Source organism: Abramis brama, assembly GCF_963993115.1.
Source record: "Abramis brama genome assembly, chromosome: 2".
In the NCBI taxonomy this organism is placed as follows: Eukaryota; Metazoa; Chordata; class Actinopteri; order Cypriniformes; family Leuciscidae; genus Abramis; species Abramis brama.
Window position 1 is genome coordinate 62,796,271 of NC_139964.1, and position 27,329 is coordinate 62,823,599.

The 27,329-nt window shown below is 37.2% G+C and overlaps 1 protein-coding gene across 1 annotated transcript in view; it reads left to right on the plus strand.

Annotated features, from left to right (window-relative positions):
• Positions 1–27,329, plus strand: part of pard3ba (par-3 family cell polarity regulator beta a) — a 160,173-nt gene that overhangs the window by 20,378 nt on the left and 112,466 nt on the right. The window contains exon 3 of the mRNA XM_084095055.1: positions 18,589–18,757. Coding sequence (XP_083951181.1) covers positions 18,589–18,757 — 169 coding nt within the window. The remainder of the gene's footprint in view (positions 1–18,588; positions 18,758–27,329) is intronic.

Sequence of the window (27,329 nt, forward strand, 5' to 3'; positions counted from 1 at the left end):
TACATAAAGATATGGTGGAATCCGGCTTGTCCCGTAGATGTTCGGCTTGCACACTTTTACCTCGCGCACGAGCAGATCCGTTTGCGCTCTGGGGACGCGTTCGGTCTTTCCACTATCAAATTCTGTCTTGTAAATAGCGAATCCGCCATGGCGTGAGCGCAACTGGCATTTAAAGGGAATGGGAGATGAAACTCTGATTGGTTTAACGCATGTAAATCCCAAAACACACCCATTACTCATTAAGAGAATAGGGACAACCCTTTTAGACCATGCACCTGGTGCGCCGACCATTTTTCCAGTCGTTAAACTAGAAAAAGTGGATTCAGACACGGCCTAAGTGAACTTGTGCCCTGCGCTTTAGACCATGAGCTTAGACCGTTAAAATAGGGCCCTTTAAGTTCTACAGTCATATAGTGTATTCATCATGCACTTTTAAAACAAACAAACAAACAAAAAGCTCCCCTAATACTCAATATCTTATTAACAGTTTATCTGTGATGGGAAAACAATGAAATTCGCTATTGAAAAGTAAAGAATGAGCGTGCAAGAGATAAAAGTCAGTTTTGTCAGATGTCTGTTTGTATCATTTTAATGAACTTCAATGATAATTCAGATCCTTCTGTTTTAACGCCTGTAAATTGTGCAATTTACCATCTCTTCATTCCTTGCATACTTCTGATGAATTTATAAATATTTTTTCCCCTATTTTAGTTTTGTGTTTTTTCCCCCCCCTCTAACTCACGGTCATCCTTGTGATGTTTTGGACCTTGTAAATAGGCCTTATGAATTTGCCATTCTAATTAGCACATATTTCAAAAGCTAATTCAGAATAAACGACTTCTGAGTAATTGGCGTTATTGTAGACTGCAAATTAATATGCAGATTGTGCTGTGTCTCTGGGCCACAAACATTTAAAATATATAGCGGGCCAGCATGAATGCTAAGTCAATAGTTAGCATCAGTGGCATCCAGCTAATTTTGAAATGCATTTGTCTTTTTTTCATTTCACGTCTGGCGTCATTGAGAGAACGATCATGCTTGCTGAATAGAGCCTGATTGCTCAAGCTGAACGTTTAACTACTGCGGTTTTCTCAATTTGCCGGCATAGTTAAGCACTATTCAGCTAATATGAGCCGCGGGTTCATTCGATTACATTTCAAATGCAGAAGGATGATTCTAATAAAAAAATCTCATAATACATGAAGAATTTGATTGATTAAGGCTATTCAGAAACTGGGGAAATAGCTGTGGGAACTCATTTTCACTGATGAACAAAACACAGCCATGATTTCGTGCTCCGATTTGATGCCGCAAACTTGCAGTTTCAGCTACATGAAGCATTCAGGAGTGAACAGAATTACTTACACTGATATTCTCTGAAAATATATTCTTGTGAGTTGGTCAATGATCTGATATATGTGACCCTGGACCACAAAACCAGTCACATGGGTCAATTTTTTGAAATTGAGATTTATATATCATCTGAAAGCTGAATAAATAAGCTTTCCATTGATGTATGGTTTGTTAGGATATGACAATATTTGAAAATCTGGAATCTGAGGGTGCAAAAAAATCAAAACATTGAGAAAATTGCCTTTAAAGTTGTGCATTTATGTTCGCGATTGTGCTGCATTCACTCACAAAAATAAATGCTTTATATATTTAAGGTAAGACATTGACAAAATATCTTCATGGAACATGATCTTTACTTAATATTCTAATGATTTTTGGCATAAAAGAAAAATCTATAATTTTGACCCATACAATGTATACAATCTATTGCCACAAATATACCCGACTGGTTTTATGATCCAGGGTCACATTTTTTTTTTTTTATATCCTCCAGCTTTTTTGGCCTTACTTTTTAAAGTTACAATATAATGTCTTTTGTAAGTGTTTTTTTTTTTTTTTTTTTTTTTTAATGCTTAGATGTATCTTTTTGTTCCTATTCTGCATTCGCATCTTACTGATCTTGTTTTTTTTCTTTTTTCTGATATATTTCTATAGAGTGCTGCAGTGATGATGTGTTTTTGTAGGCCAAACCAGAAGTTAACAAAAAACCCAATAGGATTTTCCCCATTGGCTTTGTGTTATTGCAAAAATAAGCTGTGTGACTATCAAAAGTTTATGATTCTTACATGTTTTATTGATCATGATAATCTTCACAGATGGACGCCACTTTTATGAATTTTGAAGTCTAAATGTAGGATATAAACTGACTACACCACGGTCACATGACTTCAACTTTATTCATTATTAAAAAAAAGAAAAAAAAAGAAGAAAGTTCGAGTTATAATAGTTTGCAAGAGCGTGATTATAAGCACAATTGCTAAGCAGTAAGTTTCCCATGACACTAAATATTAATATTCATTGTAGTTGTGATGGGTGGGCCGATGCTGTCACTTTGCATTTCTAAGAGCATGAGCTGCTTTTAGTTTTGGCTTCTAATATTAGCAGAAGAAAGGAATCCAGCAGTATGATGCAGGTTGGATCTCATTGGGTATCCATGTATTATGCATTCTCATTTCCATGTGTTTTGCTCTAACCCAGTCTAGGAAATCAATGCCGAGAAGAGGATAATGTTTCTCAACTCTGAGAACAAAAGCTTTGATCAGAGAACTCTGTCCTTTTGCCAGTAGTTTAGTTTTGAACACACTGAGAAAAGAAGCACACTGTTATGAACTTCTCTATTTAATCAGATCTTTAGCAACAAACATGAAACGTGCGTCATTTAGAGACTGACCTCTTTCAAAGTACAAATGAACACTCATTCAGTCATTCTTTGTTGGGGCTTGAGAACTAGATATTTTGATATCGATATTTTGTAAATTGTATTTTTTCTAATTTGCTTGATCATTTGCAACTTGTGTATTGCTATAGCGTTTTTATACAAATAGTACTGTGCAAGTATTATGATTCATTGATGGTATCAACTGCTAATGCCATTATGCTGTTTGATGACCTTAGGGATGCGCGATACAAGCACCATATGGTTATTGTTTAACAATATATTGGTACAGATTCGCATATTTAGTTGTTTCTGTTTATTTTAAAATTTAGATCTCAATAGATTATAGTAAAGATTTAATCCTTGAAGAGGAGTATAGGAGATTTTATTTTATTTTATTTTATTTTATTTTATTTTATTTTATTTTATTTTATTTTATTTTATTTTATTTTATTTTATTTTATTTTATTTTATTTTATTTTATTTTATTTTATTTTATTTTATTTTGTTTTATTTTATTTATTTTGTTTTGTTTTATTGATCACTTTTATAATCTCTCTGTTGACATTGCCAGTAGAGAGTGAAGTACATCTGGTATTTTTTTTATATATTTTTTATTAAAGTAAATATTGTGTGAAATAATTCATTACATTTTAGCATTTTTTTTTTTTTTGTAAATGATATTTGCCATCATTAAATTACATAATCAGCATTTACATATCAGCTACTAGGCCTATGTTTATTTCGGTATCAGTTTTTAAAAGCAGGGTTTTTCCTGCATTGAAAATATTTGGGCAGCCGCCAAATTAATCTTCGTGTCACCAAAGATTTACTTGATCATTTATTGTGATGATATCTGCTGTTCTACTGGTATTTGCCGATAGCTTTAAACTTTGAGTTTTTGTGTTTACGCTCTGTGAAGAGTGTCAAAGGTTTCTATTTACAACGTGTTTTTGCAGTCTTGAGCTTTGTAGCCAATCAAAGATACAGTGCTTAGCATAAGTGAACGCACCCATGCTAAAGTTGACTAAAAAGAGGAATAAAAAAATCATCTTTTGGAAACTGATCTTAATGCCTTAATTAAAAAAATGAGGAAAACTCCCACCTTTGAGGAATGAATAATGTATCGTAAATAAATAAATGTTCTTTTTAATTTTATTAATTTTATTTTATCTGTGAGATTGGCATGGGGTACTTTCCATAAGATCATCTCTCAGTGCAAATCAAACCAGCTATTAGGCTAACTGAAATAAAACCATGTCAATCTCTAGGTATGGTGAAGGGTATGTGATGATGTGGGGCAAACTAAAATTAAAAATCTTGCTGCCTCTATGGGAATTTAACATAGGGGTATCCTGACTTATGCACCCTGTATTTTAAGAAAGAACATTTATTTATTGACGATACATTATTCATTCACAAAGAAAACTGGTGTCCTCAAAGGTGGGAGTTTTCCTCATTTTTTTAATTAAGGCATTAAGATCAATTTCCAAAAGATGATTTTTTATTCGTCTTTTAATCAACATTAGCATGGGTGTGTTCACTTATGCTAAGCACTGTATCTATCTGTTGAGTGCGTGAACACAATGGCCAAACAGATGTTTAAGTTAGTCAGTATCCACTCAACAATGCTCAAAATGCTCAGTTTTTGTTCAGCATTAGTTCTGCATGCTCGCAAATCCTTTCATTATAACCAACTAAATATAAACGCAATGTCAATTAGAGATTCTTTGCATAACTTCATGATTCTAACAGGATTTTTCACAAGAGTGCAGCTTTGTACCTCACGTTGTAATTGACAGCTTCAGTGATTATAATGGAAGAAGTTTTTGCTCTCTTTATATAATATATATTTTCATGCTGCTAACTAACTACACATTACACAATTTCTGGATTGATAAGCGTATTTAAATGTGCGATTGAATCCGATAGACAGTGATAGCCATGGCAATGGACTGAACAAAACAATCTGATACTAGATGTAAAATGATCTGTGCCTTAAGTCTTGTAGTGTAGTGTAATTGCAAAATAATAGACCTGCCACTTTTTCTTTGTAATGTGTAATGTTACTTTGTTGTTCATTGTATTACCAACTTTTCAGATTTACTGTGACTTTTTACATATACATTTACAGATTTTTTTAAATGTAAAAGTTCTAAGCACTTTGTTTTATGATCTGTCCTTAAAGTGTAAAGAATAAATAGGATATTTCAATATTACAAACAATTTCTTTGCATTTATTTAGGATTTATTGTCAGTACTGCGCTCACAGGTCACGTGGGTAGGGTACTTTGTTCTGTGTGTGGATGATGTTCATCTGTCATTTTTGACCCTGGAAAAACCCTGTAAAGTCAACCATGAGTGTTAATGTTATGGCTGTGGATTTTTACTTGACATATTTATAGTAATATCATGGTATTTTTTTATTTTCTCTGTAAGGGTTTCAGTGGATTATTCCCATCATCTTTCTAGACTCTCGGTAATGCATATGATGAATGAAAAAAATGAACTGGGACTTCCTCTGCTCATTTATGATTCCACAACTTTCCACATTTGAAACAGTCAAAGTGTCAGTCAGACTTTGTTTTTCAAGTCTCTACTTACTTTTTTGTTTGACAGTTTCTCTTTGCTGATGAGAACAGCGTGTTTAACAACCATTCTGTGCATTGAAGATTTCTTTCTTTCAGGTGGTCAGATGGCTTTGTTATAGTGACCAAACCATCGGTGTGAAGGTCCTTGCACACTGAGTCCGAAATAAACATGCGTATTCGTGATTCGTGGCTCTGAAATGTCAAAACACCATTCAAAATGCTTGCTACGGATGCGAAAAACGCAGAAAATCAAACCTGATCCGAATTTTTTTATGACGGACGAAAGTTTCGGAGGCAGTGTGCAAGCGTGATTGACATAACGTGAGGTCGTATTAATTTTTTAACGTGCGAAAATTTTTCGGCCTTTAAAATTGTACTAGCATATTTCTGACCAACTTTTCATAAACCTTTATTAAGAATTAAATCATGTTCTCATTCATCACACAAATGGTACACATGCACAATTGATGGGGATTTATGGTGTGTGGAGTTGGTATTTGTTATTTTTTTTAGCACCAGTGCTTTAATTAATGTGCTGACATTACGCTTTAGTTTCCTTTCTAAACTGTTAAATCCATGTTCCAGGGTGCCAGCGGAGCTCCACGGCGTCTTCATTAGGCCTCACACATTCAGAAACACTTGACTGACATCTTAAGAACGTTTCTCAAATCTCAGCTCATCCTCTTCACTGATAATTTGCTAACTCTTCACATAAGTGAGAAGTCACACATATCAGCGCTCCTCATGCACCCCTTCAGAAGAGGTTAGCAAGCCAACCACGGCGAACACAACTAATAAAACACATTGTGCAAAACGCTCGACTGCAATTAAAAAATCGTAAACCCGCACCTGGGTCCCTGCCCCGTCGACCAATCAGCAGTCATCACACCCTTCATTATTATTATTATCAATTTCCACAGGCGTTCGCTACTAATTAATTGTCTTAACGAATGGGCCTTTCTTGATGAGATAGTAATGAGTCTCAATAGCCCTCTTGAAACAGACGTGGTTTGTCTGGGCTGGATACACACGCTTATCAGATACATGCTGTCACCTCCTATTTCTCGGAGAACGTCTCAAAGCGTTGATGGATTGTAATTGTTTGTCTCTCATGGTTTAGCATAAAGTAATGGCTTTTATTAGAGATGCATATATTGCACTGGAACAAGGCTTCTTTCTGAGCTAGGCCACTTTATTTTATTTTTATTTTTAACATTTCTGTATGAAACAAGATATATAGGAAACAAATATGGTGAGACTTCTTTTTAGGAGTTTTAGGATTTAAGAGTTATGACAGGTGGCTTTATCTATATATTTTATATTTCTATATATCTGTCTATCCATATATCCATCTGTCAAAAGTTTCGGGTGAATACATTTTGAGAGACATTAATACTTTTATTAAGCAAATTAAATTGACCAAAAGTGACGGTAGCCTCTATTTCAAATAAATACCTTTCTTTTGAACCTTTTTATTCATCAAAGAATCCTGTAATAAAAAACAAAAAAAAATCATTCCACACAAAAATTAAGCGGCACAACTGTTTTCGACATTGATAATAATCAGAAATGTTTGTTGAGCAGCAAATCAGCATATTAGAATGATTTCTGAAGGATCATGTGACACTGAAGACTGGAGTAATAATGCTGAAAATTCAGCTTTGCATCACAGGAATAAATTTCATTTTTATAATATATAAAAAAAAACAAAAAAACACCCATTTTACATTGTAATAATATTCCACTATATTAAGTATTAAAGGTGCAATGCGCAAGTCTCTGAGTTTTTGCAGAACTATGCCCCCTCTGGCGACAAGCGAAACTGCAACCAGAGGTGTGCACGCTCATGGACCACACGCACACGCACGCTTGCACGAGCACGACCTGTTCATAACCAAAGGAGCATCAGCCGCACAAATCTTTTGTTTACAGTCATAATGTCTTCAGAGGTAATAAAGTTATAAATCTGCAAGTCATTTTAAATATGTGAAAGGAAAGGCATTTGAGTAAATTACACACTTACGTGTGAGGGGAAAACGGGGGTAGTAGAAAACTCCGGTTTTTGTTTCCATCTATCTCCATGTTGAACTGTTTTATGTGTTTACTGTATCCACTTATGATTGTATTATTATGGAAACACGTTCATGAACAATATAAGTTATTACTTTGTTATTACTTTGTAAAAGCTCAAAATAATAATCATACCATACACAGTTGGTCAACAAAGTACACTCAAATGTCTCAAGGTAATATTCACAGATTATTACATCATTTGTTGTCATAGATTTGCCGTATCAGACATTAGAGACTGGGCTATATCTTAACGTTACCGTTTTATCAAGAAAAAAGCCAACTGAGGATCCCGTTTGAGCCCTAGAGCAGACCGGAGATTCCAACGAACAGTATTTATATCGTTTTTACCTTTTGTACACAGCCACGTCCAAGTGATCTGAGGGCGCGGGCGCGGGCGCGGGCGCTTCCTAGTGTGTGCAGACCGGAGATCTCTCCATTTGTTGAAAGACTTCCCGATGTTGACTCTCGTCTTATTCCGACGCCTGTGGCACTAGACAAAAGTTTTCTTTTCTTTGTCTTACGTGGAGTTTGCGTTGGGGTTTGGAATGAACTACAAGCCTCTTTGAATCCATCTTCTACTTTTGTCGAAAGTTGACTAAAGTTTTGTCGCTCAAGTTGTCTTCGCTGATACGGAGAATGGCGGCGAATACACAAACCTGCCAGACATAGCCAGGTGAGCGTGAACGCGCATGACGTCACACCCAGTCTCAAATTCCGTCCCGAATCCCTCTTATTTATTTTACTGTACAGGATTATAGAGGCAATCGCAGTGATCAGAGAAGGGCTCATTAAGCCCATCAGGCAATTGTTTAAGCATGTATGGGTTAGAAAAACGGGTATTTTTAACATGAAATGTTGCGCAATGCACCTTTAAGTATTAAGCTTTGGTGAGCTTAATACTTAAATATCTATCTATATCTATAGGAAACACTGGACGGACATACAGATAGATATAGAAATATAAAGATACAAGATATAGATAAAAACACCTTTCGTATAGAGAGAATTCCTAATGGATAGAAAAAGTCCCACCATATTTTTTTCTTTATCTTGTTTCACTTGGAAATGGGCCACTAGCATGTGGATGTCCTGAACACTGTGTGCATGTGTGTATGTGTGCATGTGTGCCCTCTGCTGGGAGATCAACACCTCCTATAGACCTTATTCAGAGCAGCGCCATGTTTTTTGTCAACTAAAATTTCTTGGAAAGATATTTTTCCAGTGTTTCAATCCAAAAACACATTAAATAACAGTACAGCCCATTGAAGAGATGCATGTCTGTCCCTCACAGCCTCGCTTTCATTCCCATTAAAAATCAAAGATGGCGCTGCTGTGAATAAGGTCTATGGCTGCTACCGGCGGGGTCTAGTTTAATGCTCTTCATTTAGTTTTGTCTGTTTTTCAGTTGCAATTTTAGTGACACGACCAATGATATTAACACATTAAACCCTACACACACACACACACACACACACACACACACACACACACACACACACACACACACACACACACACACACACACACACTTTCGCCTGGATTGGATTTGCATGCCTTAAATATTTTATTGGAATTCCTAGTTGGATTTCTGTCGTAATTGGAGCCAATCCTAAAACATCCCAGTGGGATCATGTTAAATTCAGATTCAAATACGGTCCTAGTGGACAAACTGTTATTCGTACAGGGTTTTTTTATTCATATTTGACTCTCAGAATCCAATTGGCTGTTGTGTTGGAATAACATCTTAAAGGAAATGCTAAAGGAAATTCCATGGGAAACTTAAAAAAAAGAAGAGATTCTTTAAATTCTTTGCCATTTTTTACACAGGCATTTTTATTATACCGGGAATCATACTAGTCCTGTTGCTTTCTACAAAATCTAGTTTTTGTTTTGTGGAATGTTAAAAACATAAACATATTTCCAATTAATATCCTCTAGGATTGGTTCCAAAATAATAAAATATGGAATCCTGTGCATGGTCCATGTGTGTGGGGAAGGGGGCGTTGGATGGGCGGTTGATCAGGTCTGATTGACCTCTCAGTTTCCGGCTCGTTAGGTCTTGTGAGATGCCTGATTAGTGCTTTTGATTCCTCCTCCGTGCTTCTTTTTTCTGTGCATCCTTCCTTTTCCTGCAGGTCAGGCTTGAGGAACAAAGAGGCCACACATATAAGTGAGATGGACAACTTGCTTCCAGCTACTGGGATGTCAAACGCCTTGTAGTCAATTTGTCTCAAGCTGTGCTAGTGTGTATGTGTGTGTGTGTGTGTGTGTGTGTGAGTGTGATTACTACCATAGCAAGGCTCTTAAAGCCAGAAAATGAACATCTCTGGCTTTTCTGAGCATCAGCACTGTTCCAAAAAACTGCCTACTGGTCTCAAAGCAGCACTAATGTGTTTTGGTCTCCATGGTAACTCCCTAGAAACCACGTTCTGCCGACTCCGGGGTGAAACATTTGTTGGTTACACTTTATTTTAATGTGTTCTGCTACAGTGCAATTATACATTTAAGTACTGAGTAATATTAATTAACTACATGTACTTACTATAGGGTTAAGTTAGAATTAGGGTTTAGTTTAAGGTTAGTTGCATGTAATTATGCATCATTTAGTAACTATATGTAACAATCACACTCTAAAATACAGTGTTACCCATTTGTCCCCCCCAACCTTCTCAGTGAATGTAATTTTCTTGTCTGATTCTGTCTCTTTCATTTATGCATGCCCATTTTTTTGTGTCTGGATCTATAATAGACAATGCATATACATTATTATATAAATAGTTATATGAAATGTTGCATTGGTTTAACTGTACATTTATTCATGCATTTATAGTACAATAATTATTTACCTATTTATTTATGTGTTTAGCTATTTAGTTATTTTAGTGATTTTTTTATTTTTTATAAAGTGAGAGCTTTAAAAAAAAGTCTGCCAATGCCAAAAATTCTTGATATTCATGATATTTAAAAAGCTTACTAAACCTTGATGTGTTTTTACAAAAAACAACAATAAAACCAAACATAATGAATGCATTTTTCTTGAACATTTTCATCATCACTTCATCTTGGTGATAATTTTTCATTGACCTAGCCGCATGATTCCCTGCCGCTCAGACGTGCGAACGAAACACCACAGCGAGTTTCAGCTCTGAAATCGAGCTCACACACATTCAACATGTTTCCAAACGTGTGTCGCAGCCGCGATTCCTCATAAACCCCCCGAAGCACAGATCCGAACGGAGAACAGCCCCCTCCACACACACACTCGCACACAGACGCTTTGATTTACTGCAGGTTCCAGTAAAAGGCAGCTGCGCTTGCACAGCGCACCCTGCGACGTGACAGGTCTTATTATTATTTATAAGCATTCATAAAGAGAAAGGGTAAATTTGTCATTAATCTTACACACACACCATATAGGCCCGGGGGGATTTTGGCACATTGTGCTTCCCACAAAGTAGCTTACGTTAAAAAAGCCCACTCATTCATCAAGAAGCTCATGCAAACACATCCGTCATGTATTTTTCCCCCTTCCAACGGTCTAATAATTAGCTCTCTCTAATGCTAAGCTAATGCCAGCTGCTCTCTTTCACCCTCTCGTAAGAGCCTCGTTCAGTGGCACGTTTGCCCCCCTCGGAGGCACCGGAGGGGCTGACGCTCAAATGGAAGGAGTGATTAAAGAGAGGATACCTGTGGAGCAGTGCCGCCGCAATAACCATTTCCTCTTTGACCTGCCATCGCTCTCACATTCTCACTTTTCCCGTTTCATTCTTTGCTTTATTCCCCTTTGTAATACGTCATTTTCATTTCCATTTCAATTCCTTTACAGCACAACTTTTCAGATTTTTTTTTGTTGAAAAGTACCCCCTGAGATTTTAATTTTAATATTTTAATAATTTAGTGACACATTTGCATGTTTGTGGTTCTCTGATATTGGTTAATGTTCACATGCAAGTAAACATAAAATATATAATCTTTTATTACTATGTTTTATTTTGATTGTCTTTCATTTATTTTTTCATTTTTATTTTTAAATATATATAGGCTGCACAACTCAAGAAAATGTCTTGCCACTGCTGAAACATCCAGACAAGAAAAGACTGTGGATTGTGGGATTGTGTGTGTGTATGATTTTTTTTTTTTTAAGCTGTTTTCCTTATGGGGACCAAGAAATGTCCCCACAAGGACAAGACTCACTCACTCACTCACTCGCTCACACACTCACTCGCTCACACACACACTCACTCACTCACTCACTCACTCACTCACTCTCTCTCTCTCACACACTCTCACACTCACACTCACTCACACACACTCTCACACTTTCACACTCACTCGCTCACACTCTCACACACTCTCTCACACACACACACACACACACACACACACACACACACACACACACACACACACACACACACACACACACACACACACACACACACACACTCACTCACTCACTCACTCACTCACTCACTCACTCACTCACTCACTCACTCACTCACTCTCTCTCACACTCTAACACTCTAACACACACTCACTCACTCACTCACACTCACTCACTCACTCACTCACTCACTCACTCTCTCTCACACTCTCACACTCTCACACTCTAACACTCACTCACACACACTCACTCTCTCACACACACACACACACACACACACACACACACACACACACACACACACACACACACACACACACACACACACACACACACACACACTCTCACTCACAGTGTGTGTGTGTGTGTATATACTATATCTCAAAATGTATAGTATTTCTATGTTACCATGATTGCACCGTGGTACTTCTTTTAGTTTGTCTCTGGTGGCCAGTCAAGTCATGTTCTCTCGTTATCTGACACTTACCACTACATTACTGCAGGTTTCCAGTGCATATGGTAGAACTAGGCGTCTCTCTCACACGCAGACGCATGCAGAGCTGTAGGTGTGTTTGATTAGCAGGGGTCAGGCGTCATGTTCTCTTCAAAGACTGGGAATGAGGTGCTTCATTTCCTGAGTGTTCACAGCCTGTCGCTGTGTTTCCAACACTTTGTTAAAGAGGAATTCAACTGAGATTAGAAATGTGTGTGTGTGTGTGTGTGTGTGTGTGTGTGTGTGTGTGTGTGTGTGTGTGTGTGTGTGTATATGAGTATGAGAGTATGAAGCAAAAAATAAGTGAGAGTAAATAAGGAATAAATTGTTAGGCTGCAATGTCATAAATATGAGACAATAATAATACATTTACTTTTTTAGTGAACATAGTCATCTTTTATCACACTGCTTTGCATTAAAATGATAAGCCTTATTGCTTTTAGAAAATGGCAGCAGCAGCAGTAATATGCTAAAAAATATTAAATAAATCCAATAATTATTTTTTTACACTCAGTGATATAGTTTATTAGCATATCTAAAGTATAAATGTATACTTTATATAAACGAGTGATTGGCACATTAATATACAATCTAGTTGTTATGCAGTCACATTCATATATCAGCTTTGAACTAATATGATTTTATTTTAATTTAAAAAAATGTGTATGCATTCATTTATGCATGCATTCATGCATTTAGTTTTTTATTTGCATTTATGTATGCATTTATTTACATTTATTTATTTTTGTTTATTTATACATTAATTTGTTTATTTCAGAATACTTTTTCAAATAATGTTTCTCTATTACAGTATCCTTTTAAAAAGTAAGTGTTTATGTACAAATCTTTTTTTATAATTTTATTTATAACATAATTTGATTTATTATTTTAATTAGAAAATGTGAGTGCTACTTGCCTTTTTGCCTAGCAAACACCACCAGTAACATATTAGACACAGTAGACATAAAAGACCTTAAACTATGTTGCCATGTATACTGTTTTTTTTTTTTTTTCTGTGTGTAATGAACACTTGAGCGCTCGAATGTGTGTGTATTTTAGTGGTTATCCAATACTGTGGTCCAGGTGTTTCTTTTCGAGAGGTAATCTCACACATCTGGAGCCGATGTTCAGCACACACATGGCGGCCGGTCTCAGATTAGTCTGGTCTCCTCCTTAATCCCTGTAATTCCAGGCTTGTTTGCACAGCAATCACATTCCGAGGATTTTACCTGTGTTTGTGTGTGCCGAGGTTCTGTTTGTGAAGGCCTCGGCGCAGGTCACATGGGTGTGATTGATGTCGATGCCCCTCTGTGGGCGATCACGGCAGGAGATTTAGAGAGACTTTTTGTCAGGTTTATTTGTCATCTAGAGTGAGAAAGGGGAGAGATTGAGAAGATGGAAGACTATACAGTGAACGGGAGCGAAAATTAGGAAAGTGATATAAAGGAGGCTCGATGATTTCTGCCATGCAAAAACACTGACAGTCATAAAATCCAGCTATAAAAATGGAATTTACGGTATACTGCGGAACGGCAAGGAATTTGGCAAAAAATTTAAAGAATAAATCACGGTGTGGACTTTTAAACCGCAAAAAGACCAATATTTACATATGATGCCTGCTTGTTACACATTAACACATGAACATCATCTCCAGATCTGCTGTGAGACTCATTTCATTTGAGAAAACTATTATCAGATATATCATTGTTGTTCAATAGAATGTACTTCTCAAAGTAAAAACAGCAACGATAATACAGTTTAAATCATTACTTTTTAAGGAATACTGTATCAACATTTTTCAGCCATGTTTTAATTCAAGCAGTATTAACAAATGAATGTTTTTGATAATAAATTTGTGTTAGATTATAAAATGTGTAATTCTGAAAAATAAAACGGACAACACAGAATTTCAGAAAAAAAACACACATTTCATAGGGAAGTATTATTGTTAAAAATATAATAAATTATTCAAATGTTAAAGTTTTATGAATTAAATTGATCCCTAAACATCCTTTTAGATTCTTAAAATGGAATTAAAATGAATTAAATTGAAATTATTATTTTTTTTTAAACTGACTGAATTTCATAGGCCACTAATAAAGGAAGGAGAATTCTGGAAGATAAACTTGAAATGATGATGTTGAGCTCACAGCTATATTTCAAAACTAGTGACCTGCCTGACGTCTTACATCAGCTGTTTAAAGATGATCCTGCTCTCCACCATAACACTCAAAATCATCATAATTTAGCAATGGCGAATGACCTAGGCGTTGATTGGCAGGTGGGGTTGGCATGGCAACAGGTTCCATCTCTTATTAGCATGCAGGTGGAGAGCAGGTAATGGATTACAAGAGGAAGTGACATTAGTCAGCAGTGTTTGACATCATGTTCCCTCAGGCCGATATCTGCGTTTCAGCCGAGAGAAAAGAGGGCGAGGTGGCTGCTAACTCGAATGCAAATCAATTCACAGGGTTTGTTTCTCGAGTGAGAAGAAAGTTTGTGCCAGCTGAGTAGTTGCAGGAAGGTTTCAGTATTGGTTGGGCAATTGGTCCTTCTCTGTGTGGCCTGTTTGTCCATCTTTCTTTAAGACTAGTATTCCACTGAACACGTTTGAGATTAAATACTGTATGAGCCAGACCCGATCAGCCAACATTTGGATCTGACCTTACTGATGCTCTTGTTTCTCAATGGAAAAAAAACTATGATTTTGTCTCACAATTTTGACATTATATGCCACAAAATCAATTGTATATGTCAGAATTGTGACTTTATCTCACAATTATGACTTTATATGGCACAATGACTTTATATATGATAATTGTAACTTTATATGCCACAATTGACTTTATATATCACATTTTTTACTTTATATCTCACAATTAAATTATGACTTTTAGGCCTGGTTTCATATATGACATTATTGTGTATGTCTTTATATATAACTTTTATGTGACTTTCCTGTAGCTCAAACAGTTGAGCGTTGGCGCTTGCAACGCCAAGGTCATGGGTTCATTCCCAGGGAAAGCAAGAACTAATAAGAATGTAAATGTGTACCTTGAAATGCAATGTAAGTCGCTTTGGATAAAAGCGTCTACCAAATGCATAAATGTAAATGTTATATCTCACAATTTTAACTTTATATTATGCAATGAGATTATATCTTACAGTAACGATTTATTATATGCCGCAATGAGACTTAAAGGTGCTCTAAGCGATGTTGGATGACGTCACTTCTTGTTGACGTTCGAAATATTGTCAACCAAAACGGAAGCTAACTCGACCCTCCCTCCTTCTCATCCCGCCCCCCCCTCCCTTCCATGCTTCCAGAAACAATCATGAACCATATAGAAAAAACAAACTGGATTTACACACCTGTCCAGCAAAAACAGAGCCGCCTGAATGTCGGATTAGAAGCCCTTCTGCCGGCGGAGTTCTCGCCACCTTTTGAAAGCTTTTCCGATGTAAATCCCCCCCCCCCCCCCCCCCCCAAAGCATTCTTGTGGGTTATTGGCTGGAACACTGTTTGTTATGTTTCGTGGTCCAGGCTGGGCCAGTTTGTTTTTGTTGCCGTTTGTGGAGCCTGAGCTGTCTACAGAGACCGTGTTTTTTTACAGTGTGTTCAGCGGACAGGCAGCTAGCGGATAGTGAGGAGATGTTTGACAAAAAATGTTTTGGCCTAAAAAACGCGTAACATCGCTTAGAGCACCTTTAATATCTCAATTGTGACTGTATATGGCACAATGAGAATTTATTAGACAGTTTTGACTGGTTATCTCACAATTTTGAATTTATATGCCACAAAGAGATTTTGTATGCCACAAAATTGACTTCATTTCTCACTGTGACTGTTTTAAAATTATTATTTTTATTTAAAAGCTGAGAGTGGGTTCATGTTACAGCCCTCACGAGGACATGTGTGACCTGCCATCCATCATTAACACTATTCCAGTGGTGTTTTAAAGCATTATGCAGCTTATTGCCCAGCTACTGTTATGAAGGAAGGAGTTTTCATTGTTTATGTCCAGTTTGCTGCTCTGTGATTAGCTGAAATTGACGTGCGCTCTTTTCTGCGAGTCACACACCTCGACGATCCTTCAGGAATAATGTGCAGTGTGTGTACAGTACACACAGCTTCGGTGATGAATATCTCAGCTCGCACGCTTCAGGCCCAGAAACAGAGTTTGATCAGGTATGAAGCACTTAGAAGAAGACGCACAGAAAGACGGCCATCTATCAAAACTCGTGAAGAAGTGATTCCCTGAGATTACTTTTTCCCTCTCTCTCTCACTTTTGCCATCTGATCTGGACGAGTTCGGTTTATTTTTCAGATACGAGAAACGTATCACACGGACCGGGCTCGGGGAGCGTGGCGCAATATTTCCCCATGATTGATGATCCGTATTCCTGTCGCGTGTCACCAGTTATTGTTTTCCTGAAAAACAGTTACGGATGCAGATGACTTCATATCGAGCTCCCTTAGTTCTCACCCTCCTGCGCTCGCTACCTGCCCACGCCGTTGAGGTTTTTTGTCTTTCATTAAGCCATTGTTTCCTCTGCCAGGCCTTTGACGTGATTGGAAAGGCGAGCGCGGGCAAAGAAGGGAAGTGCTAATTCATTATTCCCAGGCGAATGAATTCATCAGCCGTCACGGCTTTATGGCCGCTTGTCAACGTTCCAATCCGAGACGGTCAGAGTCCACGGCGGGCGCACACGCATTCTCTCTCATTACCGCCAACTTCCTCTCGGCTCATAACGCTACCGTGACATTATGTTTGACAGCTTCTGATTCCCTTGTCACATCTAATTTGACCATTGATGCTTAACGCACGTGCTCACAAACACAGACACCTGTCAGCTCAGATTTTATTTTTTAATTTCATTTTATATTTGTTTATCACACTGTAAGCTAACTCACCCGAATGCATTTCACACACAAGCTCTCAGCCGTTACATTAGAGTCTGATCTATAGACAATTAAAGTATGGTTGCCTGTGTAATGTGTCTAATTATTGTCTGATGGTTGTGTACATTAATTTGTCTGTAATTACTATTTTTTCACCCCGTATGAGACACCTGCATGAATAATAGCATCCTCTCAGCGAGAGATAAGTGAGTGGGTGTGTATTTTCTGAACAGCATATTACCATACTCCTTGCAGTATATTTGCAGTATGCATAATGTGCACTGTTTGCTAAGTTTCTGAATGCATGAAATATCAGGATTACCTATATTTGCCAACATGTGAACGGCGAACAGTCCACGGAGCGCTGTATCCCACAATGCAATGCACTCGACTTGACCTTTCCAGTGTGGTGACTGAACCAGCGGTTGCATCAGCTGTGATTTTTAGCATGTTCTTCTTGATTCACTTTGTAATTGGACTGCCAACATCAAGACATGCTAAATATATTAATGCATTTCTATTTAAATGAATTTATAAATATTTGTTAATGTTTAATGCAATTTTAAATGTTTTTATTTTGTTTAATGTTTTCATATCTTTAAGATTATTTTATTTATTTTATATGAAAATATTAATCATTTTATTTAAATAATAAATACATTTATATTTTTAAAGTATTTCTACAATACTTTTGTGAAAATGTTTAATTTTAATTTATAACAATATTTTAAATCAAGCTTTAAAACTTATTTTAATATTTGAGATAATAACTGGACACACTCATGGCTGTTACTGACTGAATGTTTGACTTTTGATATCGGTTGTCATCTAATATGATATATTGCTTTCAGATGTTTTTATGTGTGACTGAAGTATCCAAATATATTTTGGGGCCACAATAACTCATTTTGCTCAGGAGTCTTAGGAGTTTCACATTCACATACTGCAACTACTGTATTCTTTGCAGTCTTACATTCCCAGTAATTAATTTTGACTAGTGACATTCCAGTTTTTCATTCAGGGCTTCTCTCCGAGTGAGAATGAAATATCAGTATTGCATTATGACACAGTATCAGACACATCATCCTCTCTACCTTCCAAAGAACACCTTATGCATACCCTTTTGAGCTTTATGAGCTTGAAGAAATATGACAAATTCAATATTAGCAGTCACATGCTGTAGTTCATGTTGGGTATGATTCATGGGATGGATTTTGTTTTAAAACAAACAAGGAAAACCGTTTGATAGATGCACACATAGTATACTAGTACCTGCAGTTCTCTTTGTTTCCAACATTGTGTGTCTCTTGTGATGCCCTTGTAAAATATAAAATATAAATAGTATATAGTGTGTGTGTATATATTTTCAGCTGTGTGTCTTGTTTGTTAGTTAAGTTTCTTCTTGTCTGTCCTCAGCTGAAGGCTGTGTACGAGAAGATGGAGCTCCAGCAGAGGGCGATGGTGAGTCCCGGGGGGAGTGTGGGGTCGGGTCTCTCCAGCCCTGACCACTCTGAACCCGAGCTCAGCGTCCTGCAGCCCGACCTGGGCAGCGAGATCGAGGTCACCACATCTGCCCTCAAATCAAGTACGTATGTCAGCGCTAGAATTCACATGTCAAAAACAAAATCCATAATAGAATCATGCTAAACATTATTTTATTTTATTTTATTTTATTTTATTTTATTTTATTTTATTTTATTTTATTTTATTTTATTTTATTTTATTTTATTTTATTTTATTTAATTTATTTTTTGTATTTCATTTTATTATTGTTTATTTTTTAAAATATTTTTATATTGTATTTTATTCTATTCTATTTTTATTATAAAATTATTATATTTATTTTACAATAGATAATTCTTCTGTCAAATAGTAAGATCTTAAATCTATTCGTCTTATACTTCTACTTCGGTCAAAGAGAGATTTAAAAGGCTGTAAAACTGTAGGTGAGTGAGGTATATTTGTGGGTTCAGTTTGAATCGCTGAAACCTCGAAGGGTTAAACAATTCTCTGCTTCCAACATGCACAAGTGTCTTTCATTCCCTGCGACCACAGAACGACTGAATGGAGAAAACATCTGTATGTGCACATCGGCATGAGTGTGTGTGGTGGTTTGAAAGTGTGTGTGCGGTATAAAGTTGTAGATTGTTTTCATAGTTATGTGTGAATGTGTGGTTGCATTAGTTGCAGCCTATAATTGAGCTGATTTTGTGTGCATGTTTGTGTGGTTTGGTGTTAACTTGTGTGTTTTGAAACAACATGAGGGTGAATAAATGATGACAATTTTTATTTTTTCGGGTGAACTATCCCTTTAAAAATCCTTAGTGACCACCCATAATGCCCTAGCAACCATCCAGCAACAGATTTGTGTCACAGACGACTGTCACAGCTGTATCAATTCAAATTAATGCAAATGTTACACTTGCCATTTCTGAATCCATCATTGTGACTGCTCACTCAGGCTTGCCCTGGCTAACCTTCCCATAATGCCCCTCTCTGAAGCCAGACTGCAGGCAGATGTCCCTGTGTACACCTCAAGCACTACGATGTCATTACATTACAAAAAGCCCACTGTCAGCTGCACACACAATGCTCGTCTCGCTCATTTATCAATTAAATGATGCTGAGGACAAAGAAACCGTGCCCAATGTAGTTTAGTAGCCGTGCCGTAGCGCTGGTGTGTGTGTGTGTGTGTGTCAGCACTTGGGATTTGATGTTGAAACGTAACCGAGGCGATAGGGAAGTCAAAAGAAGAGTCTTATTGAATCAGTGGCACTAAGGAGGAGGAAAAGCCTTCATGGGATCAGGGGTAACTTAATTAGTGTGTGTGTGTGTGTGTGTGTGTGTGGGGTGCAAACTGGAATAAATGGCAGCATTTGAATGAGTTCATGCTTGGCCAGACCTCAGTTAACTTCTGAACAGTGTACACTGATAATCTGATTAGATGTGTGTGTGTGTGGGTTTACTTTGCTATACTTTGAGGGCAAATTTATCCCCAGAAGTTTGTTATACATGACCACACATTTTATTCATGTTTTTTATTAAATAATAAAAAAAGAATGCTCAAGTGCATCTATCCATCATAAAAGTGTCCCAAACGGCTCCGAGGGGTTAATAAAAGCCTTCTGAAGCGAAGCTTGTAAGAAAAATGTTCATATTTATAACTTTATCGACTATAGCTTCCGGCAGACGGCCGTACGCAGGTCGACTTGCGCCTATGACGCCTCTGGCGGTTCAAACAAACAGGGCTGGTCAGCCGCGTTCGTCATTACGTTGTGCGTCAAGCTCAAGGGTTAGTCTTTCGCCATAAATCGATGCGTACGGCCGTTTATTTTAGTCGATAAAGTTTTAAATATGGAATTTTTTTTTACAATAACGCATGGAAAACTGCAAAACAAAGCAATTAATAAGTAATATCTATTTACATGGAGATATATATATATATATATGCTTTACAACATTTTATTTTATCACTTATTTTTTATCATTAACTGTTTTGTTTTGTTTTGTTTCTGAACGTTGTCCCTAGAAGTTTGCTATATATGACCAAGCATCTTATTCATGTTTTTTATTAAATGAACTTTATTTATTTTTTTTTACTTTTTTTTTTTAAATTTGTCCCCAGATTTTTGCTTACCAAACATCATTCATACTTTTTGTTTTGATTTAAATTTAAAATAATTCAATAATTATATTTTTTTTTATCAAATAAGATTTTTAAAAAATTATAATTCATAGCTAATTAATAGCTGTTAACTGCTATTTGTTTTTTTCCCTTCACTAAACCTCACACAATATTGAGAAAAAAAAAATCCAAAATTGTCAGCAGTCAGCAGTGTGTCTGCAGGCAGTGGCCGTGTTGTGACAAGTGTGAGCTGCTGTTTTGACTCAATTTTTTTCAAATTAGATATTACTTAATTGCTTTGTTGCAGTTTTCCAGAAGTGAGTCTCTGAGGGAACCAAAGCGTCCTGTACAAAAGCACAATGAGATTGAGAAGCCACTTTTACTTGTGTTCTGTCAGGGGCGGGGCCTGAGAGTGAGTGACAGGTGGTGACTGCTGAATGAAGATGGTTCGAGGGGGCCAGTGGGTCAGCACTCAGTCTGTGGGTCAAAGACACATTAAAGCACTCAGTAAATGTGAGGTTAAAGAGGTGGAGATCATCCCGAGGGTGATTGACAGCGTGACAGATGCCTGTCAGAGCTCAATGAACCGCCCTCACACCTGCTGTATGGACAGACACAAGACTCTATCTATCTATCTATCTATCTATCTATCTATCTATCTATCTATCTATCTATCTATCTATCTATCTATCTATCTATCTATCTATCTATCTATCTATCTATCTATCTATCTATCTATCTCATGTTAACACACTCCAACCATGGGTGTCACATTAGTGCAATGCAGTTTAAACAAATTAGACCTGCTGTTCATGTTTACTTAGTCAGCACACAAGGAAAGGATTGAGGAAAGTTTTTTTTTTTTTTCCTGCTCTGATGTAATTATAAAACGGTGCTTTGTTCCGCCAACCAGAGACTGGGAGTTTGTCCCTGCTCGAGCCGTAATAGTCTTCAGAAATGGGGCAAATCTGTCTCTCCTCTGACTGTCTCTGCGGCACGAAGCTTTGATTACAGGGGCATCGATCCCTGACCTACCCGCGCTCATTACACACACACTCCCAGTCTTCACACTGCTCTCACGACTCCCAGCAGCACCTGAGGGGGGCGGCCGCTCATACCTGTCAGCAATCGATTGCCAATGAGACAGAATTACAGGTTAACAGACCATCTCAGACTTCGAATTTGGCATCTTGGTACCCGACAACTTTTTTTTTTCTTCTGTTTTTTTTTTTTTTTTACACATTCATCTTTTCTTTCCTCATAGTGATGTGCCACAGATGGGAATAAACACGGCATATAGCCGTGACAAACAGACGACGCGTGACTAAAAGAATGTGACCCCATTTCACATGACGGACCTCTCAGGGGTCAAAGGTCAAGAGGATTCGCCTTGCTGTCCTTCATCCTAAACCCAGATTTGAAAGTGGTTTTCTTGTTACTTTTATAACGCTAAGCGATTGTAGTTGAGTTGGGAAGCTATCTGGGAGCTTGCAGTAAAATTTGGGACTTTCATGTTGATTTTTACGGCAATAACACGTTTGACAGAAGTATCTCGATTCAAACACAGCACATTATTCAGGATGGGGAATTTCCATCGTAAATATATTGCGTTGATGAAATCCAGACTCTGGATTCCCCCATAGTTCCCCTGCACACAATCTTTGCCCCTATATAGACGCGCCAGATGTGAGTGCATAATTTCCGTATCTCTGTAACCGCTGTTTAATTAAGATTATTTATAGTTATTGATTTTTTTTTTTTTTTTTTTTTTTTTGTGAGGCAAACAATGCGGTTACTAAAAATGTAACATGCTTTTAATTTTTAGGGGTTTTTTTTGAAGTCAAGTTTGGTTATTTAATTTTTATATTATGTTATTTTTGGAAAGCAAACATTTCTTTTAATTGAAGAAAATAATATTTTCAGCCCTATTACTCGTATTGTGGGATTGCCTCTTATTTATTCAGCTGAAAAGACATATTCAAAGCACATTCTGAATGTTGTACTATTCCTGGAGGATGAAACCACTAGAAGGGTTGTTCCACTCCTGTGTCAGAATAGCCAATAATTAAAGGTTTTACCTTAAATCGCTGTGGTCTTGACAGATTTCCCACACATTCTTACTTCTATTATTTCAAGGGGCGTAAAACCGAAATTAACACCTAAAATTAGTTTGCACAAGCGTTTCTTTTGGCGATTAACCTTGAGGCTGGAGAAAATAGAGCCGAGCTCCACCAGGTTCTGCAGGTTTGAGGAGATTGATGGAGTTGAGAGCGACTCTTCATCTAGACGCTGTGCAGATGTAACTCCTCTATGAGAATTTGTAAACATCACGAAGGTCTGAGAGTCATCAGGGGGTAGTTAGTGGAGAACCTGGCTGATGTTGGAGGTCTTTCGGTGTATATAAATGAGTTACTCTAAGGTGGCATACACACACACACACACACACACAGGAAGCAAACAAAACTCTTAAAATAAAATATCTACACCATCTGTCAGCATGTATGCCCACTCAAGCACAAAAGATACTTGCACATTTACTAAACTTTCTAAGCTCTGAGGTAAAACAGGCCTCAAAAGAGTCTGGGTCTCTGTCTAGGTCTCTTTCATTGGCCTTATACGTCTCATATGCACATTGCCATTGAAATACAGAGAAGTACAGTTCAATAGGTCAGTGATGCATTTGAAGATGGCCCTGATGAGTAATATTAACCCAGAAAGGAATACCAACGGTTTTCTTAATGAAGTAGCTTCTAAAGCAGACTAAAGAAGATGTTAAAGCTTGCTTCTGGTTCCAGTACCTTATTAAAATGGCTGTGAGTCAAAGAGTCTGTGTTAATGACTGCCAGGACACACCAGCTTCACCTGAATCAGAGTTTCTGTGCTAGTGTGATCATACTGAAAGGCCTTTTTTGATTATTTCTAGTAGCAGACTGTGAAGATATGAGCAGTCTTTGCTGATGGAAGTGTCTGTGTTTGACCAGGGAAAATGATAACTTTTTCAAGCTTTGTGCTTGCGTTTTTTTTGTTCTCTTTTTTAATCTTGATCTTTTTTTCAGGGTCAGACTTGCTCTTTCTGTTGATTGTGGCTGGAAGTACTCAGTATTCTATTCTGTCACCACATGCAAGATATTTAGGTCTTTGTCAGTCTTCAGGAAGCTACTTTAAAACTACTTTGACAGGCTACAAGCCACTCATAAAAGTGTGCATGCTGTACGTTCACTACCGTTCCAAAGTTGGTCGGTAAGGTCATTAAGGCTGATCAAAACAGTAATATTGTAAAATATTATTACAATTTAAAATGTTTTCTTATTGAATATATCTTAAAATGTAATTTGATGCAAGAAATCATTCTAATATGGTGATTTGCTGTTCAAGAAACATTTCTTATTATTACTATTGTTGAAAAAAGTATATATATATATATATATATATATATATATATACAGTGAGGAAAATAAGTATTTGAACACCCTGCTATTTTGCAAGTTCTCCCACTTGGAAATCATGGAGGGGTCTGAAATTGTCATCATAGGTGCATGTCCACTGTGAGAGACATAATCTAAAAAAAAAAATCCAGAAATCACAATATATTATTTTTTAACTATTTATTTGTATGATACAGCTGCAAATAAGTATTTGAACACCTGTATATCAGCTAGAATTCTGACCGTCAAAGACTTGTTAGTCTGCCTTTAAAATGTCCACCTCCACTCCATTTATTATCCTAAATTAGATGCACCTGTTTGAGGTCGTTAGCTGCATAAAGACACCTGTCCACCCCATACAATCAGTAAGAATCCAACTACTAACATGGCCAAGACCAAAGAGCTGTCCAAAGACACTAGAGACAAAATTGTACACCTCCACAAGGCTGGAAAGGGCTACGGGGAAATTGCCAAGCAGCTTGGTGAAAAAAGGTCCACTGTTGGAGCAATCATTAGAAAATGGAAGAAGCTAAACATGACTGTCAATCTCCCTCGGACTGGGGCTCCATGCAAGATCTCACCTCGTGGGGTCTCAATGATCCTAAGAAAGGTGAGAAATCAGCCCAGAACTACACGGGAGGAGCTGGTCAATGACCTGAAAAGAGCTGGGACCACCGTTTCCAAGGTTACTGTTGGTAATACACTAAGACGTCATGGTTTGAAATCATGCATGGCACGGAAGGTTCCCCTGCTTAAACCAGCACATGTCAAGGCCCGTCTTAAGTTTGCCAATGACCATTTGGATGATCCAGAGGAGTCATGGGAGAAAGTCATGTGGTCAGATGAGACCAAAATAGAACTTTTTGGTCATAATACCACTAAACGTGTTTGGAGGAAGAAGAATGATGAGTACCATCCCAAGAACACCATCCCTACTGTGAAGCATGGGGGTGGTAGCATCATGCTTTGGGGGTGTTTTTCTGCACATGGGACAGGGCAACTGCACTGTATTAAGGAGAGGATGACCGGGGCCATGTATTGCGAGATTTTGGGGAACAACCTCCTTCCCTCAGTTAGAGCATTGAAGATGGGTCGAGGCTGGGTCTTCCAACATGACAATGACCCGAAGCACACAGCCAGGATAACCAAGGAGTGGCTCTGTAAGAAGCATATCAAGGTTCTGGCGTGGCCTAGCCAGTCTCCAGACCTAAACCCAATAGAGAATCTTTGGAGGGAGCTCAAACTCCGTGTTTCTCAGCGACAGCCCAGAAACCTGACTGATCTAGAGAAGATCTGTGTGGAGGAGTGGGCCAAAATCCCTCCTGCAGTGTGTGCAAACCTGGTGAAAAACTACAGGAAACGTTTGACCTCTGTAATTGCAAACAAAGGCTACTGTACCAAATATTAACATTGATTTTCTCAGGTGTTCAAATACTTATTTGCAGCTGTATCATACAAATAAATAGTTAAAAAATCATACATTGTGATTTCTGGATTTTTTTTTTTTGATTATGTCTCTCACAGTGGACATGCACCTACGATGACAATTTCAGACCCCTCCATGATTTCTAAGTGGGAGAACTTGCAAAATAGCAGGTTGTTCAAATACTTATTTTCCTCACTGTATATATATATATATATATATATATATATATATATATATATATATATATATATATATATATATATATATATATATATATATATATTAATATATTAGAAGGTTGAAAAGAACAGCATTTATTTTAAATCGTTTGTAACATTATGAATGTCTTTACTGTCACCCTTGATCAGTTTAATGCATCCTTTCTGAGAAAAAGTAAAAAAAATCTAATCTCACTGACCACAAACTTGTACACACACACACACACACACACACACACACACACACACACACACACACACACACACACACACACACACACACACACACACACACAGATATAAATTAAGAGCTTGTAGTGCAGTTCATTATGTTTTTAGGTTAGAATTTATATATATCGTATACATATGTGACCTTTTATATATGTTTATATGCGTGTATATAGTATGTGTGCATGTATGTATGTATGTATGTAAAGTATATAACCCAAAAAATGTAAGTAACTGCACAACAAGCTCTTAATTTATGTAACTGCACTGCATGCACAACATTTGAATGAGGCAATATCTTTTTACTTATGTAACAGAAGATACATGCTTTTACAAGTAGAGCAGTGTTTATCTGGCACACAGCTAACTAAATTTAACTATATAAATGAAGAACCGAAGGGAAAATCAAATTTATGTGTGAATCTATGTAACTTTTTCTTTGCACATCATGTGAAAGAGCACTTGTATGCAAATCTAGGCGAACGGCATGCAGTGTGAATTAACCTCATATAGTACAAACTGTCATTCATTAGTGTGGGTGAAATTGCTCAAGACTGCTAACCTGTTGTTATGTAAATGTAGATGCTTGTATGCTAATGTGCTCATTAATGAAGTTACTGTTTCTGAATTAGTCTTATTTTGCAGCTTAGTGTATCTCTCATATTTCTTATGTTAGTGTATATATACGTGGTACTAGTGAAAGCTGTTTTCCTTGTAGTAGAAAACACTGTTTCCCACGATTTAGCTCCTTTCTTCAGCAGAAAGGTTTAAGAATTTTGACCTTGCCAACGTTCAACACATTTGTGTACTTCAGATCCTTGAGATGTCACAGTGTCTCCGGCCTTATCTCAGAAGGTCTTGGAGAACTTCTTCAGAATGGAGGCCAAGGACATTCTGTTGGATGGTCCTGATATAAAACTCCCTCACTGCATTTTTTCCATAGAGTTTTATTTTGTTCCTGTAAAAGACAGGGCTGTTTTTGATGGATCTAGCATCCTGTTCCCGTTGCCGTTTCTGCTGAGTCTAGCGATGGCTCCAGCGTTTGGCTCTTGTCCCTGTTATGGAAACCAGACAAATGCGTGTGATGGGAGACGTTTCGCAGGACTGATGAGTCTGTGTATGGAAAGCTGCTCTGACTCACTCAGATGTCTTTCTGTTTGTGTTGCGTGAGACTGTATTGTTGTGCTTTCATGTGGTGAGTTTAGTGTGATTTTAATTGTGTTTATTTGATCCAA